Genomic DNA, 17,761 nt, shown 5'->3' on the forward strand with positions numbered 1-17,761 from the left:
GTATTGTACTGTAAAAATTCAACGCAGTTAATGATTTCTCAACTGCATAAAGAAAGAAAAGCAAACCAAGTGATAAAATCATGCTGAATTAGCACATAACTAGTAAGTCCAATATGAAATCACTCCTGTAAGATTAAGTGCATGAATCACCTCATTCTTTTTATTCCTGCAGTCACTGCCCTAGTTCAAGTTCTTGTCATTCTTATTTGACCCCCTGTGGCCCTTCCTAAATGGTTTCTCACCCAGTTGTGACCGCCTTGGCGCTCACTCATCCATAAGCTCAGCCTTTCTCCCATTGGACCTCACCAGAATGTTGGGGGCATTGGCACTGCTGTTTATAGAGTTCACTACTGTGTGCTCAGAGCCTAGCATGTGCCTGGGGCATCAAAGGTGCTCAGTAAATATATGCCAGTGAACAAATGAACAAGTGAACAAAATGAATAAAATGGATGATGGGACAGTGGTTACCTCTAACAAATGGGATTGAGGTCAGGGGAGGGAGACCTTGACTTCCCACGTGTCTCTACAGTGTGCATTTTTTTTTGTTACTATATTGCAAAGCAAAACAAAGAACTAAGAAAAGTGTCCAGGAGGAAGAGAAATTGCAGGCTTCATCCCAAGACCTGTACAGGGAGAGATCCCAGAGGGGCCGGTGGGTGGGCGGCAGATAGCCAGTCCCACCCAGGCGGCCGGGGATGGGGAAAACCATGGAATCCACCGCATAGTGCTCCAGCATAAAAAAGGGGAACTCACTGCAACGTGAAGACATTAATTAGAGACAACTGAAAACGGAAATTTGTTTTCAAGCCAGCTTCCAGTCTCCTTGTGAATTATGTTAAAGTACTTTATCAAAAGCTTTGGGAAAATATATGCCAAGGGTCGAAAAAACAGACAAAAGTCCCAATTTTGGCTAACCGGCAGGATGACACACGGACTAAGTGCAGCGGATACTCCCCTGCCCTGTTCTGCAGCGGGCAGGCGGTGCCACCGGGGATGGGGAGGGAGATGCAGGTGAGAAAAGCAGTAATAGTGGGTGTGAGTCAGTTGCCTAGAAGTCAGGTGGGCCCCACACACCCTTACTGCATCCAAGGACATCTGCTTTGGGGACTGAAGTTCTTGCTGTGGGAGGAGGCTGTGCCTGGCCTCTGTGAGGAAGGCCTTGTGGGGTTCTGGGTCCCCCAGCTGTCACAACCTGACTGGTTGAAGCAGCAGAGCGAGGAGACAAATGACTCTGTGTACCCTGGCTGGCTTCATCCCAGGTGGCTCACAGAGGTGACCCCTGCTGAGCAAGGCCCTGTGGTGTGGTGGGTTTAAGAGTTCAATCCCAACTCTGTCACTTACTGGTAGTGTGACCTGGGTAAGGCACAGGACCTCTCTGGGCATCCCTGAGTTTCCTCATCCAAAAATAGGGGTAGCAGTAGTACCTACCTGCAGTAGACTGAACATGTGTGTCCCCCTGAAATTCAAATGTTGAAGCCCTAATCCTTAATGTGAAGAAATTAGGAGGTGAGGCCTCTAGGAGGTGATTAGGTCAAGAGGGTGGAGCCCTCAAGAATGAGATTAGTGTCCTTATAAAGGAGACCCCAGAGAACACTTTCTTCGGGACACAGAGAGAACACGGCTGCCTGTGAACCAGGAAGAGGGTCCTCAACAGACACCTGGATATTGAGCCTCCAGAAGTGGAGAAATAAATGTTTGTTGTTTAAGCCACCCAGTCTACTGTATTCTGTCCCAGCAGCCTGAATGGACTCAGATTATCCCAGGGACTGTTGTAAGGACGGCATGCCTTAACATGTGCAAGGCTCTCAGATAGAGGTTGGCAGAGTCTGTGCTCAGCAAATGTCAGCTGTGGCCAGTGCTATTGGTGGGCCCTAGAGGTGATGCAGGTAATCCCAGCCCAGGTCTCATGTCCCTGGTGGACAGGTGAGTGTGAAGAGGTAATGAACAGAGGCTCACAGAACACAACACAAACAAGCCATTCAACAGAGGGAACAAGGTTTCTGTAAAGGGTCTTCATGGCCAAGAATTTACTGAGGCTCTGGAAGGGCAAACCAATTTTAGGAATTAGGGGGACACAAATGGACATACTCTACTCAGATGTTCAGATGGCTCTGCTGTATTGCCACGAGTCAGGATGAATGAGAAAGAAGGACTGAGAAGGGGGAAGGGCCCCCAATTCCCTGGAGACTGGTCAAGAGCATTTGCTCAGGGATGGAAGCCAGCCCCGTTCATTCCTTCATACATCTTGATTAAGAATCTGGAAGGGTAGCTGCCCAAAGGCCCCACTAAGGCCCAAGCCAAGGGGAAGCATTTGAGTGCTCCTACTGGAAGATGTACAAATAAGTTCGAAGTGATGCATCTGTATATAAATAATACAAACTGTTTAAATAAGAGGAAGAGCTCAGAGTCCTTTGAGATGTTCCAGGAATGACCCTGTGTGTTGTCACAGATGGTTTCCCTGGGAAGATTGATCCTACAAGCTATTTGTCCACAAAGGCTAATAAAACCCCAACGACCACCAAGAAAGATGTGGGAGAGAAGGCAGCATCTGGCTGGAAACCACAGCGTGCCCACCCCCAGAACACTCCATCCAGCTCTAGGCCTGGGCCTTTTATCTTGGGCCAGACACAGAAGATCCATCCATTAGTCTAGGTCTATGGAGCACAATCTCCCAAAGGGCAAGACAGAAGGGCACCATGAAGGAGTGTGCGGTGGGTTTGACAGAGGCTCGGAGGTCCAGCATGTTGCAGTATCCTCTGAAAAGGTACTGAGGAGGAGCCAGAGTCACCCACGCTCTGTCCCTGGGAACTTACTTATGGGCAGAAGGGCCACAGCCTGACCTGGGAAACAGCCCATCCTCCCTGCTGAGGGCCAGGGTTTGAGTGAGTAATGACATCCTGCGTCTGGCGGAAAGTGCACTTCCCAGCTCTGCCCTGTCCTGCAGTGAGCCTAGGTCAAGTACCTACTGAACATCTCCACATGGGATGGGTGCTGGGGAGGACACATATGCTGAGGCTGGGGGTCGGTCCTGGGGTGGCGTGAGGATAAGGGTAGGGAAGGGCAGGAAGGAGAGAGAAGATGGGGGACACGGCCCAGCCCAGGGGGAAAGCACAGCACAGGGGAGAGCTCAGTGGACTGGAGGGTGGGCCACCATTCACCATACACTGCGGACCTAGTGTATCTTTTATCGGCCCTGCTGACAGGCATGGAGTGACAGAAACACTTACAGTTCTCTGCCATTCCCCGACATTTTAAAGCCACCAAATGGAGCCTGTGCGTAGATGGCATTGTAGCAGTTGATCCTGGAGAGAGAATAAAGAGAAGTTCAGGGTCACCAGGAGAGGACCCAACTGGACCTCAGGTGTTGCAGCTACTAGGCACTTGGTGTAGAGCGTCACCTAAAGGAGACTTTTTGTCAAGGTTTTAATCATGAAAACAGTGTTTTTGATCTCTGCCTTCTTGCTCTTACCACCAGAAACTAAAATTTGAATATTCTGAAGTATAAAGCTTCTCACTGGGATAGGAAGGGAATGACAAAGGGAGAAAAAGGGAGAGGAAAATTATGGCGAAGGGAATAAGAATTAGCTCTGAAATGAGACAGGCCTGACCTCAAAGTTCTCCTGCTTCTTGGCCTCCAATTCATATTTATCTTCTAATATTATCTTTAAAATGGGGATAGTGTAATCAGCAGAATTATTGGTGAAACAGGAACTTTCATCCATACTTTGCACAAGAGCATGTGCTGCTCTTAGAATTAGAATAAAAAATAAGGGGTGGCCCAACACGGCGGTCAAGAGCATGGGCATCAGAGCTGGACAGTTGGTCCTGAGCTCTGCTCTGCCACATACTAGCTGTGTGACCCTGGGCAAGTCACACAGTCTCTCTGTCTCTTGATTTCCTCATCTGTGAAATGGGGGCGATAACAGTACCCCTCTCAGAAGGTGGTCATGAGGATGGAGCAAAGTGCTTAGACAGTGCTTGGCACATAATATACAACTAAAAGCTCTTTGTTAACAGAAGGGTAAGGAAGCCAGCTGGCCGGCAGCTCAGGGGGGCCGAGCACTCATGCTCTACTCACCAGACAGTTCCAGACTCTAATGCGGAAGCCAGCTTCAGTGCTTTGTCGAGGTTTTTTGTGAACACAGCTGCTGTTAGTCCGTATTCAAGGCTATTTGCTCTTTTTATCACTTCTTCGATATTTTTGAACTTCAGTATTGGCTGCACCGGTCCAAAAATCTATGATTAATTGGAAGAATGGCAGTGAGAACCTGCTGGAATGAAGCATGTATGCCCTGAACAGGCACTTCCTTCGTTTATGCTTTTTTCAAACACCCACAGTGCTCACACGCACGAAGAGGATAACTGAAGGAGAGAGTCCAAACATCTTTTTAGCTGTGTGATGGTTGAAATCCCAAGGGAAAGACTGAATTAAACAAAAATAAAAAATAACAACCAAAATAATACGTTGGGTTGAAGCTCTCTCAATGTGGTCAGGGCTTCTAGAAGCCCCAGCTTCAAGCTTTGGAGGAGCCCCTGCATGCTGGGATGCACTGAAGACAAAACCTTGGAAGTCATTCTTGGAAAGTTATCGTGAAGGGTGTTTGCAGGCACAGACTGCAGGCCCTGGTCTCTTGGTGCTGCATTTTCTATCAATGAAGATGACCTAAAATGTTTCCCTAATAACTCCCAGGGGAGGGAATGAGGCAGTGTTCCTCACCATCTACAACATAGCAAAGGAAAGGAAAGAGCTACAGGCTGAACATTTAAAGGTGATTTTGAAAGGAGCTTGTAACTGATTCAATGTTCAGCACCATAGCCCAGCAGGACAGGGTCAGCCTGCTGAAATACCTGCCCTGGTTCCCACAGAGCTTGTCATAGAGAGGTTTAAAGAGCTGAGTCTCATGCCATCAGGGTACAGTTAGTAACGCATAAAAATCTCAAGGAGAAAGTGTATAAAAGGCTCGAACCAGGAAGACTTAGGCAATGATTCACTCTTTCATGTGCCCCAAAAGGCCACATTCCGGGGTCCAAGCACCTGGGACTCAGGTGGGAACCAGTTGTTACTAGCTTAACAGTGGCACTGAAAGACACAGTTAGAATTACACTCTTATTGGGGGTCATCTTAATTTCCACCATTTCTAAGGATGCCCATGATGGAAAACTTCAAAGAGACTTCTAGCCAGGACATGTTTTTGGAATGAACACTTGTCATTTAAGTTCGGTCTGGGGGAACTGAAGGCAGCTTTGGGCCCTGAATCCATGGCTCAATTCCTGACAAAATGCACAGGTTGCAATGGCCCTCCACCCTAGGCTAACCTGAGGACATGTTAGAAGACAGAAGAGGGATTGTTGTTCCCCGGAGACAATGAGCAATGGGTGGAACTGGGGGCTAGGACAAACTCTACACAGGGCTCAGGGGTCCCAGGAGCAGGACGGCTTCCCAAAGGACCCCTAAGGAGAGGGGAAAGGCCACAGGAAAAAGGAAAACAGTCCCTTCACAAAGATTTCTGGGATCCCTGGGCCCTGGAGAAGACTCAGGTTTGAAAGGCCCAGCCCCCTTCCCCACCCCCCTGGGCCCCAGCTCAGCACAGGGCCCCACAGGACATGGTTTTTCCTGCAGCCCCAGTACCTCCTCTTTGGCGATCCGCATGGTGTCGGTAACTTCTGAGAAGACAGTGGGTTTGATGAAGAGCCCCCTGTCTTCCATGGCCGAGCCCCCATATTCCAGCTTGGCTCCCTCCTTCTTTCCGCTCTCAATCAGATCGAGGATTTTGTTGAACTGCTTCTGGTCAATCTGTAAAACAGTGAGAGGTAAGCCCGGCTTCCTTCTGGGAGGTGACTACCAACTTATGTGTCCAACGGCCTCCTATGTGATCACTGTCCTACCCATCATGTTTTGGCCAAGAAAAAATTGATGTACCAGATGTTCCCTCTATGCAAATATTCCTCCGATGCACAAATCTGGGCTCTTTGGAGCAGGGGAGAGATGGGCTTTTCTCATCTTCTCCAGGTGTAGGTTTATTCATACACCCTCCATGCTGTTAACCAAATCTGTGGGTGAAACAAGATCTGAAGTAGTCAAATTCTTTGTTCTAACTCTTCCATCCTTCTAGGGTTGCCAGATTTAGCAAATAAAACCACAGGATGCCCAATTAAATTTGAATTCCTAAAAAGCAATGAATGATTTTTAAAGTATAAGCATATCCCAAACAATACTTGGGAAACACTTACACTAAAAATGTATTCACTGTTTATTTGAACTGGGTGCCATGTATTCTAACTGGCCACCCTGCACCCTGCTCCTAGGGCACCAACAGTTATTGGAATTCTCCATCCAGAGTGCAGAGAAGTGAGAAGTAAATCTGACCACCTTACTCATCACCCCTGGACACAGAGTAGAGGCTCAAGGTGAGGTAGAGGGGCTGCTCCTGGTTGATGGGGAGCCAGCTCATCAGAAGGGCTCCATCTTCTGTCACCTTGTTTAGGGGTCTCCTGGGCTGGGGTGTACCCTGTACCACCAGCCTAACACCCAGCTTGTGGATGTTGTATTCGACCGGCTGGCAAAGGGCACCTCTCTGGGAGACTCAAGGGGGGAAGTGCTCTTCCCACCAAAAATGATCCCTCTTCCCAAATCCGTGGGAACCCTGTTCTTGACCCTGACCCTGTTGCAAATCCCCTCCCTCTGGCTGGGAGAGACAGAGCTTTGTTAGATAGGTTTGCTATAGCTGTGACTTTCAGATAAAAAAGTGGTTTAATTTAAGCAAATTTGAATAAAAAAATAAGCAAACCCAATGGTGCATTTGGATGACTGTCTGTCCCTGAGGAGTAGGCTGGCTTTCTTGGAAGGGTGGGCACAAACCATGCAAGCCCCTTGACCAGTCATCTTATGAAACGTGGACCCAGTGTTAAAACACCAAGTTGGATCCATACCTCACACTCTGTACCAAGACAGATTCCAGGTAGATCAAAGACTTAATCACGAAAGATGAAGTAATAAAAAGTTTTCAAATTCTCTCATGTGGGAGAATGCCTCCATAAGTTTGGAGTGCTGATGGCCTTTCTATGGCTTGAAATCCAGAAGCCAAAAGAAAAGATTAATAAATTTGAGAACGTAAAAAAAAAAAGAAGGCAAAAACAGCATAAGCAAAGTCAAAGGGCAAAACAACAAACTGGAAAAAATTGACAAGTCATATCATAGAAATAGCGCTAGTATGTAAAGAATTCTCTCTAGTATGTAAAGAATTCTTAGAAGTGACAAAAAAATGATCAGCAGTACAAGAGAAAAATATGCAAAGCACTTGCACAGTTGATAGAAAAGTAAATACAAATGGCCTTTAAACATGATAAGATGTTCTACCTTACTCATTATAAGAGATATATATACATTAAAAACAAATGAGATATCATTTTGAACTATCAGATGGGCAAAACTCCATACATATTCTGTTAGTAAGGCTGGAGAAACAGGCAAGCTCATACAAGGTTGGCAGGAACGTAAGTAAGTTGGTTCATGTTTTTGGAAGGTAATTTGGCAATGCTTGTAGAAATCATAAATGTGCTCTCACTCAGCAGTCCCACTTGGGCAATCCCTCCTGTGGATTTCCTTGTGTATGTGTGGAATGACATACTCTGTGGCACCATGCGTGACCGCACACACCCACATACTCATCAGTACATGTTACTTGAATTCTGTTGGATTCATACAGTGGAAGTCTATGTACATATAAAAAAGAAAAAGGCAGGTTCCCATGGTTTGGTATGATATGGAAAGCTCTTCATGTTTCTTGTTAGGGGACAAAAATCAAGGTGCAAAACAGTACTGTGTATAGATATTTAGAGTAAAAACAAGGGAAAACAGAATTCATATTACATTCTTGTATACATACTCAGTTTTGCTTGTATATACAGAAATTCTGGAGAATTTACTTCTAAGAACTAAGAACACAGGATACCCATGGATGGAAGGGTAAAAACCATGCCTATGAAGGAAACTTTTTCACTACTGACCTTTATATGTCTTTTGAGTTTTGACCATGTGTTAAGTACTGCCACCTAAAAAGTAACTCAAACTGCAGCATATCTCATAATATCTCAAGGTTCCCTCAACTTCTCTCTGGGAAGTCTTAACCAAGTCTTGGGTTAAAAGTGCCAGGATTGCTCTCTCCTCCTCCTTGGAGACCAAGAGGCTTGTGGGGCTTCATCAAACTACAGACCCTCAGCGGCCACTGACCATGTTCTGCCTCCAAGACTGTCTGTCCTGAAGCCAGCGGAGGGCCCCATGGAAACTCTACCGTCCAGACTCAACTCTTCCTGGCAAGTCCGTGTGAATGTGTTGTTTAAATCTAATAATCCTCCATGAATGTCAGCTGGTGCCTCACAGTGCGAGAGAAGAACCTGCTGGGAAGTGAAGGCTGCACCAGGGCACAGCACCAAAGACGGAGAAACAGGGTCCTGCAGACGGCCAAGGCTGTGAGTGGCTCTGCCGGAGAGGAGAGGACAGAGAGGATGCAGGACCCCGCCCCCCACCAGGTGGCCTGCGTGAGTCTGTGCATATCTTTGCTCAGTTGCCAAACAAACCTGAATAATTCTGGAGTGTTCTGGCTGCCTGCAGTGGACACCTATTTGGTCAGCTAGCTGTTTTACAGGCATGAGACAGACAGAACTATTTAGACAGCTGTAAATCCTCTTGGAGTAAAGCCTTATTAACGTAGATGAAAAAGCACTTTGGCAGAAAAAAAAAACCCCAAAAACATCCTAAAATAATATGCTGAGGTTAGATGGCTTAAGTGAGTTTTCAAAAGGACTTTCAGCAGCAGCATCAAAAGCACTGATGAAATCAACACCACTGTGCTGTTTTGGAAGAGATTTCTATATCTGGCTTCAAAAGTCAAGCCTGAAGCCTTGGAAAGAGACTTATGAATAATGATGGGGTAAAAGGGATTCCTTAGAATGGGATCAGCTCACATATTTCCCACGGATTCTGGGTTAGCTTTACAATCACAGCAGATTTGATAATGACTTGTGGCCATGTCTGTATTCATACCTGAAATCCAACCAAGGCCGATGGACAACTTTGTGTCACTGGCTGCTGGGTTTGGGGTTGAGGCCTGACAGGATGCGGAGTGCTGGCCACAAGTGGAGATGTTTCTCTCCACCAGCGTCACGTGGCTCCAGAGCCACAGAGCATGTGGGATGGGGCAAGGCAGGGGTGGGCACTATAGCCAGAAACACACCTTTTCCACATGGCCCTCCCCTATCCCCAGCCAAGATGGTTAAGCAAGACCTAACCGATGTGGCTTGAAGTCATGCACAGACATTTGCTGCCACTTAGATCAGGGGGCCTGCCATTTAATGCCCCCCCCTTAAAAAATAAAAACGTATTAAGTGCCTTGAAATTTTCATAATATTCATCAATTACACTATTTTCCAGATGAGGAAACTGAGGTTTGGAAGGAGCTTGTGGCTTTCACAAAATCACAGAGCCAAACTTGCCCTCAGATCCATGGCTTCCCGTGGAAACACGTGGTGCCAACGCAGTGGGTAAGTAGCCAGCTCCCGGAACAGACACAAATTGGGTGAGTCCTGACATGTGATTTGAAATTTCCTGGCTGGAGCAGGACTTTGGCTACAAGCAAAGTAGGCTGCTGTTGAACTCCATTTTAATAATGCATGGGATGGTCAGGCTGCCCTCTTTTAAATATTTATCCATCTGCCGCACTGCATACTTAGTAAGAAAGTGATACAGGACCTGCCCTCTTAAAGAGGTTATTAAACCTCGTGGTTATGATCATTTTCATCCTGTCGTTAGCTTCAAAAACCAGGTCTCCAGAGATGTGTTCCTACTGCCTGGAGATGTATCCCCATCCTCCGAGCCCTTTCCAGTGGGATTCTTTGGTTTCTGATGGTCACTTTGTCCTATAATGCACATGAGCTCAAGGGCCTCCAGGCTGAGGCCTCTGGCTCCAGCTGCTGCCTCCACCTGTACTCTGCTGCATTTTAGCCAGGGTTACAACTCGCTTCTGCAGGGAGCCCAGCCAGGCAAGACAGCCTCTGCCTGAGGCTCTCTCCTGGGGACCCTGGTGGCTCAGAGAAGGGTTGGTCCTTTGGCTGGAGGGTGCAGTCACATGGACTTATGAACCGGGAATGCCTCCCTTCCACCAAGGCCTAGAGCTCAGCATTATCTGCTGCAAAGAGCAGAGCTCTGTGTGTACACCCCCATTTCATAACACTACCAAGACCTGATGGGAGTGAACTGTTGATCAGCGTCTGAACAAAAGCCTCAGGTGGCTGGGCAAGTGAGTAAGGGAGTCCCCTGGAGTCACAGAGCACCAGAGCTGTACAGGGCCAGGGCCAGAGGCCTGCCTGGTTCAGCCCCCAGACGTGCACCTCAAGATCTGATACGTCAGTAGGTTACCTGGGGCCCCTGTTCGGTCCTGATGTCGAAGGGGTCTCCAATGGGCCGTTTCTTGGCGAACTCCACGCTCCGCCTGACAAACTCATCATAGACCTGCTCCTCCACAAATACCCTGGAGGCGGCCGTGCAGCACTGGCCTTGGTTGAAGAACACTCCCTGATGGGCGCACTCCACTGCCAAGTCCACTGGAGAGAGGGGGCGGCGAGGGAAGAGGAAGCGATTAAGTTGTTAAGGCCGGACTGGCGACAGCTGCAACTCTAATTGCCCACATGAGAAAACAGGCCCCGGGATGGCTACGTTTCAGAAATTAATTTTGCTCAGCACTTCCCAAACAGAGAGCATGGGAAAGGGGATTTTTCGATCCATGGAGTTTGGGGTTAAATAGGTCCCCTGACTGCAGGACTTAGTGTCTTTACTGCACTAATGAGCACAGAGACTTGTCACATCCTCACCTCACTTGCCCATGACCTCACTTGCTCACATGACCCTTATCAAACCAACCCTCAGACAGGAGTCCTGTGTTTCAGCTGTAGTTTTCCTCATTGGGAGGGAAAGAGGGTGAGCTGAGGGGGTGAGCAGAAGGGGCACCCAGATATGGAGGCACAAGAATGCAAAACAGGAGTCCGGCTCTTTGGAACTCCAAATGTGGGTCACAGTGGGGCAATACCCAGTACTGTTCCGTGTGGCTCCAGAGACCACTAGCAACACTGATGAGGCTTCCATCAGGGAGCACCAAACCAGGCAAAAATGAGCAGTCCACCTTCACACCTAGCCTCCCTTTCTTTCCTTGGGGCTTGTTTCCTCACCCAGTCCTCTCCCATTGAAAGCCAGCTTCAAGGAGTAGAACTGAAACCAGTTATTTACACCTTGGCGAGAAATTGTGCTAGGATCATTTTTTCTCAGGGATATTTGCAATTTCAAACTTATCTGAGTGTGGAGTGGAAGGCTTTGTACTCCATGAAAGGAATTCCTGGCACCAGTGGGCAGGTGGGGGAGGCTGTTCTTTAAGGCAAAGGTGTTTTAGTGTACTTGGGAAGTCACACCAAAAATCTGGCAGCGGACCATGTCAGCAGGTCGATGAATGTCTGATGTGGCCCTTCCTTCCCTCTTCTGGACATGACAACCAAGAAGAGTGTCTATTTTAATATTATGTCATGAGACACAAACTGCCCCCAAGCTGCTGGGCAGGGTGGCTTTCCCAGGGAAGAGGTAGTGAAGGGAGAGACAGCACCTAGGCCAGCAGGATATCTTTAAGGGTCACCTGCCACTGGCCTCTGTTTTGTCAGATCTGAGACAAAGAAGGAAGAAATATCTCAAGTCTTCGAGAGCCTGAAAGCATCATAGGAAGTACCGACTTGGAGGGTAGAATGATGAATGCTTGTGGGGGGAGCACATGCCCTTCTCCTCCTCCTCTTGGCCTTCCCCCTCTCCCCCGACACAGGGGGCTCTGGAGAAGAACCCCAGCCCGCTTGTCACGGCCCCAGCTCTGCAAGGACAGGGAAGGCAAACTCATGAAGGGCAGAAACAGGCGGCCTCTCTGGCTACCACAGGAAACATGTCCTCCTCCAACGCAGCTTTCTACCAGCAGTAAAGCTGGCGTTTGGATCTCCATCTGCCTATTATTTATGGAGGGAGAGGTGGAGAAACATCCCCATTGTGTGTGTGCTTGTCTTTCTCAATTGGTTCTGATTTGGGCAAGGAAGTGGGGAGAGATTTACGGGTCCCATAAAGCCCCAGCAATGCCCGGAAGGGGAGAGACTCACGGTCGGCATCAGCACACACGATGCAGGGGTTTTTCCCACCAAGCTCCAGTGTCACCCTCTTCAGGTTGCTATGGGAGGCGGCTTCTTTAACCAGCTTTCCAACCTTCAGGATAAAAACCAGACCACATTAAGCCTCGGACACAGCTGGATGTGGCCCACACATTCTGGACAAGCCTGGAGGCATGAGTGTGGCATGGCCTGGGCTGCGGCCTCCCTACCCAGGCACCCTGGGCCTTGATGCTGCCCCCTCACTCCCCTGGCCTCTCCCAGCATTTCCTCTCGGATCAGACACGGCTGGAATCCCGGATCTGAGTTGCTCCACGTACTGGGGTGGACAGAGAGCCTTTGAAGGCTCAGTGACTTGCCCACGGCCACACAGCTGGCTAGTGGTGGAGCTGGCTGTCACCTGTCCTGGTGCCTGTCCCTCCCGGCATCAGGCTGGTCCAGCTCAAGGGACCAAGGGGAGGTCGGTCTGTGTGGTCCTTTGGTATAATCTGAGGGAACCTCTGAGAATTAGGGAAATAGGGGAGTTAACCTTTAGGATGGGAAACACACCCTAAGACTGAGGGCCCCCAGTGGGTAGGGAGAGAATTGCTTTCCTATGAAGTAACGGGAGGACCACTCAACAAACTGTGATGTCCAACCTCCCGCATGTACCTACCATCCCCTGCACTGCTAGAGGTGGGCTTGGCCCAGCACACAGCAGTGACTTGTCTTGGGCCGGGTGCCACCAACTTCTGAGTGGGGAGACTCTTAGAGACCAGTGTGCACATAGGGGCCTAGTGCCGGATAGCCAGCAGGAGGCAGAGCTAGGCTCTTTCAGGGCTGAGGCTATTTCCTCAAAACTAAGGTGAGAGTGCATTTTTTTTTAATTTTTTTTTTTTTTTGATGTGGACCATTTTTAAAGTCTTTATTGAATTTGTTACAATATTGCTTCTGTTTTATGTTTTGGTTTTTTGGCTGCGAGGCACGTGGGATCTTAGCCCCCTGACCAGGGATCAAACCCGCCCCCCCGGCAGTGGAAGGTGAAGTCTTAACCACTGGACTGCCAGGGCAGTCCCCGAGAGTGCATTTTAAAACTCGGCCAGCTCCTGGGTGATGGCCTGAAGGAGGTGTGGATGGCCTGATCCAGGTGATAAGGACTGTCTCCAGGGAGAGTACCTGAAGCAAACCAGCCTGCTGTGGGCCTGCGATCTCTTGTGAGGCTGAGGCACAGCTGGGGGCCTCGGTGGGAAGCACCCCTCTTAGGGAGATGCCTGTCAGTTGAGCAATCCCTGGGGTCACAGAAGCCACCTTCTTGTGCAGGAGGCTGGCTGCCTGGTGACAGCCCCACCCGGCTGGACCCATGGGTAGCCCTGCAGTCGCCTAGAGAGAGAAGCTGGGCAGGGGCAGGGGCAGGGGCAGTGATGCTTCTGCTGTTGGGTGAGAAGACTGGGAAGACATAGGAGCCGCTGGGGGGCAGGACCCTCTCTGCCCCTCCGTCCCCCTCAGTCCCCTGTCTTCCAGCTATTGTCCAGCAGCCATAGGATTGGGTCTTGGGCCTCTGGCTGGACTAAACTAGGAGGGAGATGGGAGCACTTACTGCTGGGGAAATTTTATCCATTTATTTTTTTAAGTACAGAAGAAGTACTTTCTCATTAGAAATAATTCCCACATATAGATGTGTGTAAATTAAAGGGGAAAGTTTTTATCTTCCCTCACTCTGTTAATGCCCCAGGACCTGCCCCAGAGGAGGCCACAGTAAGAATTTTTGGGAGGAGTCCTTCCAGGTAATTTCTATTTCTCTACACACACCCTTTTACTAATGGTATATACATATATATAGTATATACTTTCTTACAGTTTACTTTTTTTTTCTGGTACGCGGGTCTCTCACTGTTGTGGCCTCTCCCGTTGTGGAGCACAGGCTCCGGACACGCAGGCTCAGCGGCCATGGCTCACGGGCCCAGCCACTCTGCGGCATGTGGGATCTTCCCGGACCAGGGCACGAACCTGTGTCCCCTGCATCGGCAGGTGGACTCTCAACCACTGCACCACCAGGGAAGCCCTACAATTTACTTTTTTTTGGTGCTTCAGCAATAGATCATGGACAGCTTTCCTTATTGTAATGGCTGTAAAACGTCATATAGGATGGATACAATATACTTGAAAGTATGTCCTTGAATGCTCATGAGAATAGTAGTTGCTTCAAAATGGAATTTCTGAAACAAAAGTTTACACTTTCAAATGTACGATCAATACTACAATATTGCCAATCACCTTAGGCTTATTTTTTAACCTTGATTATGCTGTTTATCCTATGGATATTTCAATTTTTCTTTTATCTTATCTATGAATATTTTCTTCTGAGGCTTCTGAGTAAATGAATTAGATATTTATTTAGTTTGGAAACTGGACCAGTAACTTTTTTTTTTAACTGATTGTTAAAAAAAAGTACTATTTTTTTAGTACAAATATGTACTAAAATGGGGTCATCATAGTTTAGCCTCTAAACAGAGAATTCTCAGCGACAGCCACTGTCCCCCATAGTCGGCGAGGAGGGTTACCTCTGTGGACCCAGTGAAGGCTATCTTGTTGATCTGAGGGTGAGAAGAAATTGCTGCTCCCACCGTGGGCCCAAATCCTGGCACGATGTTCACCACGCCCGGAGGGAATCCCACCTGGGAGGAAATTGAGATGGTGTTCAGAAGAGGAGGTTGGGTGAGGTCCCTGAGCAGAGCAGCACCCTCACCTGGAAGCTTGGGCCCGGTTCCTATCGCCACCCCGAGACCAGACCCAGTCAGCCAGTGTGCGGGTGGGGCCAAGGCAAGGCACACACCCTCCTTCTGGGCGGCCCTGCCTACCCCAAAGGGCTTCTGAGCAAAACGGCAGTGGCCATTTCATAGCAGAGCACCATTCTGTGTGTGTGTGTGTGTGTGTGTGTGTGTGTGTCTGCATGGGTCTGTCTCTGTGTGTGTGTCTGCATGGGTCTGTCTCTGTGTGTGTCTATGTTTGTGTCTATATGGGTCTGTCTCTGTGTATCTGTGTGTGTGTGTGTTTGTCTGTGTGTTGGGGGGAGAAGGGACACCTTGGTCACAGTCCCCAACTCGGAGGCACCTGCAAAATACCCTTCCTGGGCTTCAGCTTTCATTTTTAAAATCTGCCCCATTAATGTTCCAAATGGCAATACGGTCTCACTCCCTCAGAATCCCTGCTGTTGAACCTGGGTCACGCCAAGAGCCAGCACATCCTGAAGGTAGGGAGCGACTTTTCTTTCACATTCATGCTTGGTGCTCCTCATATGCTGGGTCCTCTTTATTAACCAAGAGCACCACAAATGAACAGGTGGGGGATGCTGAACCACTGGGGCATGCTGAACCCCTGGGGGATGCCAGTGTCTTCATTAAAACACATTATTTTAGTAAGGCAAGATTTTACAACATCGTGCTTGAGTCTTTAGTTTTCCTAAACACTTTTTGAAACAGTTGTGACTTTAGAATCTGTAAGTCTGATTACTACGATGTCATAAGGTCCTACATCACGGGTCAAAGGAAAGTGGGAAATTGGTCAATTATTGGCTCTGCAGCCTTACATCTAAGTAATAAAGGTCTTGCTTTCCTGTCGTATTAGCCCAGCTGAGAAGTGGAATGAATGGATCTTACTTCCTATCCCTCTTCTCTTCGAGTTTCTTTTTAAAGCTCTTTGCAACATACGAGTTGGGGACAAAATGACTGAAACACATTGCCAGGTGTGTCTGGAAGGAGGTGTCCCTTTGGGCTGTCCATTTCCCTACGCGGTGGCTGCCACGAAGAGGACGGTCACCCGAGAGCAGAGCATTGATGAGGAGGCTCAGGGCTCAGCAGTAGCCCCTCCAGGGGAAGCTGGCGAGATCACCCACCCACAAGAAGAATGGACCATTTTGTACACCACATGTGCAGGGCCCAAAGAACCTGCCTCCCAAGTAACCCTCCTGTAAATTCTCTAGACAAAATATTTGGTCATAAACCATGGGTTTGAGCTCATAATAAGAGTAAATCATTCTCATTAGGATCAGTGGGAGGAATGGAGTCTCTTCTATCTCAGTGACCGCAAGCAGGAGAGGGAATGAGCGGCTGCCAAGTGAAACCCAGGAGGCATTCCCTTCCCACTCGGCCAGGAGCCGGCCGGCGCTGGCAAGCACAGCACAGCTCCATGGGGCAGACTCATCTTGTGACGGTGGCCTGGTTCCTGGGAGTGGCAATGTAATTGAGGACACAGAATATTTTCTCTTTGGATATCTTACCTCTTTGATCAAAGAGCCGAGATAGAGGGCCGTGAGGGGAGTCTGCTCCGCTGGCTTCACGACCACGGTGTTCCCACAGCAGAGAGCGGGTGCCAGCTTCCACACCAGCATCAGCAGAGGGAAGTTCCACTGCAGCAGAACACAGAGTGGTTGGGGGGCCCAGATCCACTACTACACTGTCCTGGAGGCCCTGCGATGCCTCCATGGAGCACTTGCTTTGCATGGTTTAGATTTGGGGTATAGGAGGTAACGTAGGAGTATGCGATGATCAGAACTGCATTCCTGCCTGGCGCCTCCTAAACTGCATTCTGGGAGATGCTAATAGGTGGTCACTGCAAAGAGGATTCTGCTATAGGTGTACTACCTTCTCCTCTTGGAGGTTTACAATGCCATCAGCATGTTAACATCTCCGAAAAGTCCCACAGAAATTAGCCCCGCCTCTCCTAAACGCAAACGGCACAGGATCTCTTTCTCTCTTTACAGAACACATACTAACCCCCACCGAATGGGTGTTTGGTGAAATACACCTTGGGAAATGCTTTCTTGTCATCCTTTCACCCCAGAGGCAGGGATATCGAAATTGCTGTGACATCAGGCCTGACAAACACTCTCGCCCACTGAGTGTCCACTGTGTGCCAGGTGCGGTTCCAAAATCTGAACTCATTTGATCCCCACACACCTGCGTTGGGCAGTCATATTACCGCTCCTGTTGACAGAAGAGGGAACTGAGGCACGGAGGAACTGTGCCTCAGACGAAGGCCAGGATTCATGCCCAGGCTTGTTTCCTCCACTACACAGCTTGCCTAAGTAACATCTTTGATGAGACGAGATGAAACCGAGCATCTCCAAGAGCGCAGTTAGCTTGATTCTAGCCGTGCCTCACCTCCGACCCCCCAAACAGTCCGTTTGGCTCCTTATACTCCAATGACGTCCCCCCTGCAGGGCTGACCAATGGCTAGCTGGATTTCTCCCCCCAGCTCTGTCTGGAATTCCTACAACTAGACAACAAATATAACATCCCATTTCCCAGGGGCCTGTGTGGTTGGCTAATGACAGCAGGTGTTGTCTTAGGGTTCCCCCAATAGTGATCGGGGTCCCCTCTTCTTCTGGATCCCCACTCCTTAGCACATAAATGCCATCAGTTCTCCTCACCTACAAGCAAATCTGCATCTTCTCCTGGCCTCTGCCTCTTCTAGCAGCTCCCTTCTCTCTCACTGCAGCTTCTGGAAGGGCCATCCCCACGTGCCCAGCTCCCTTTCCATTAGCCCCAACTCCCCCGATGCCTCTCTTGGGAAGCACATCTAACAGCTGTGTTTCTGTCTT

The 17,761-nt window shown here is 48.8% G+C and overlaps 1 protein-coding gene across 1 annotated transcript in view; it reads right to left on the minus strand.

Moving 5' to 3' along the window:
* The window catches only part of ALDH1A3 (aldehyde dehydrogenase 1 family member A3), a 36,435-nt gene that overhangs the window by 3,947 nt on the left and 14,727 nt on the right, over positions 1–17,761 (minus strand). Inside the window, exons 6-12 of the mRNA XM_060155481.1 lie at positions 16,439–16,567; positions 14,724–14,837; positions 12,178–12,280; positions 10,415–10,599; positions 5,630–5,794; positions 4,079–4,236; positions 3,228–3,302 (exon numbers count right to left, since the gene is read on the minus strand). Coding sequence (XP_060011464.1) covers positions 3,228–3,302; positions 4,079–4,236; positions 5,630–5,794; positions 10,415–10,599; positions 12,178–12,280; positions 14,724–14,837; positions 16,439–16,567 — 929 coding nt within the window. The remainder of the gene's footprint in view (positions 1–3,227; positions 3,303–4,078; positions 4,237–5,629; positions 5,795–10,414; positions 10,600–12,177; positions 12,281–14,723; positions 14,838–16,438; positions 16,568–17,761) is intronic.

This window comes from Lagenorhynchus albirostris, chromosome 1 (genome assembly GCF_949774975.1).
Source record: "Lagenorhynchus albirostris chromosome 1, mLagAlb1.1, whole genome shotgun sequence".
In the NCBI taxonomy this organism is placed as follows: domain Eukaryota; kingdom Metazoa; phylum Chordata; class Mammalia; order Artiodactyla; family Delphinidae; genus Lagenorhynchus; species Lagenorhynchus albirostris.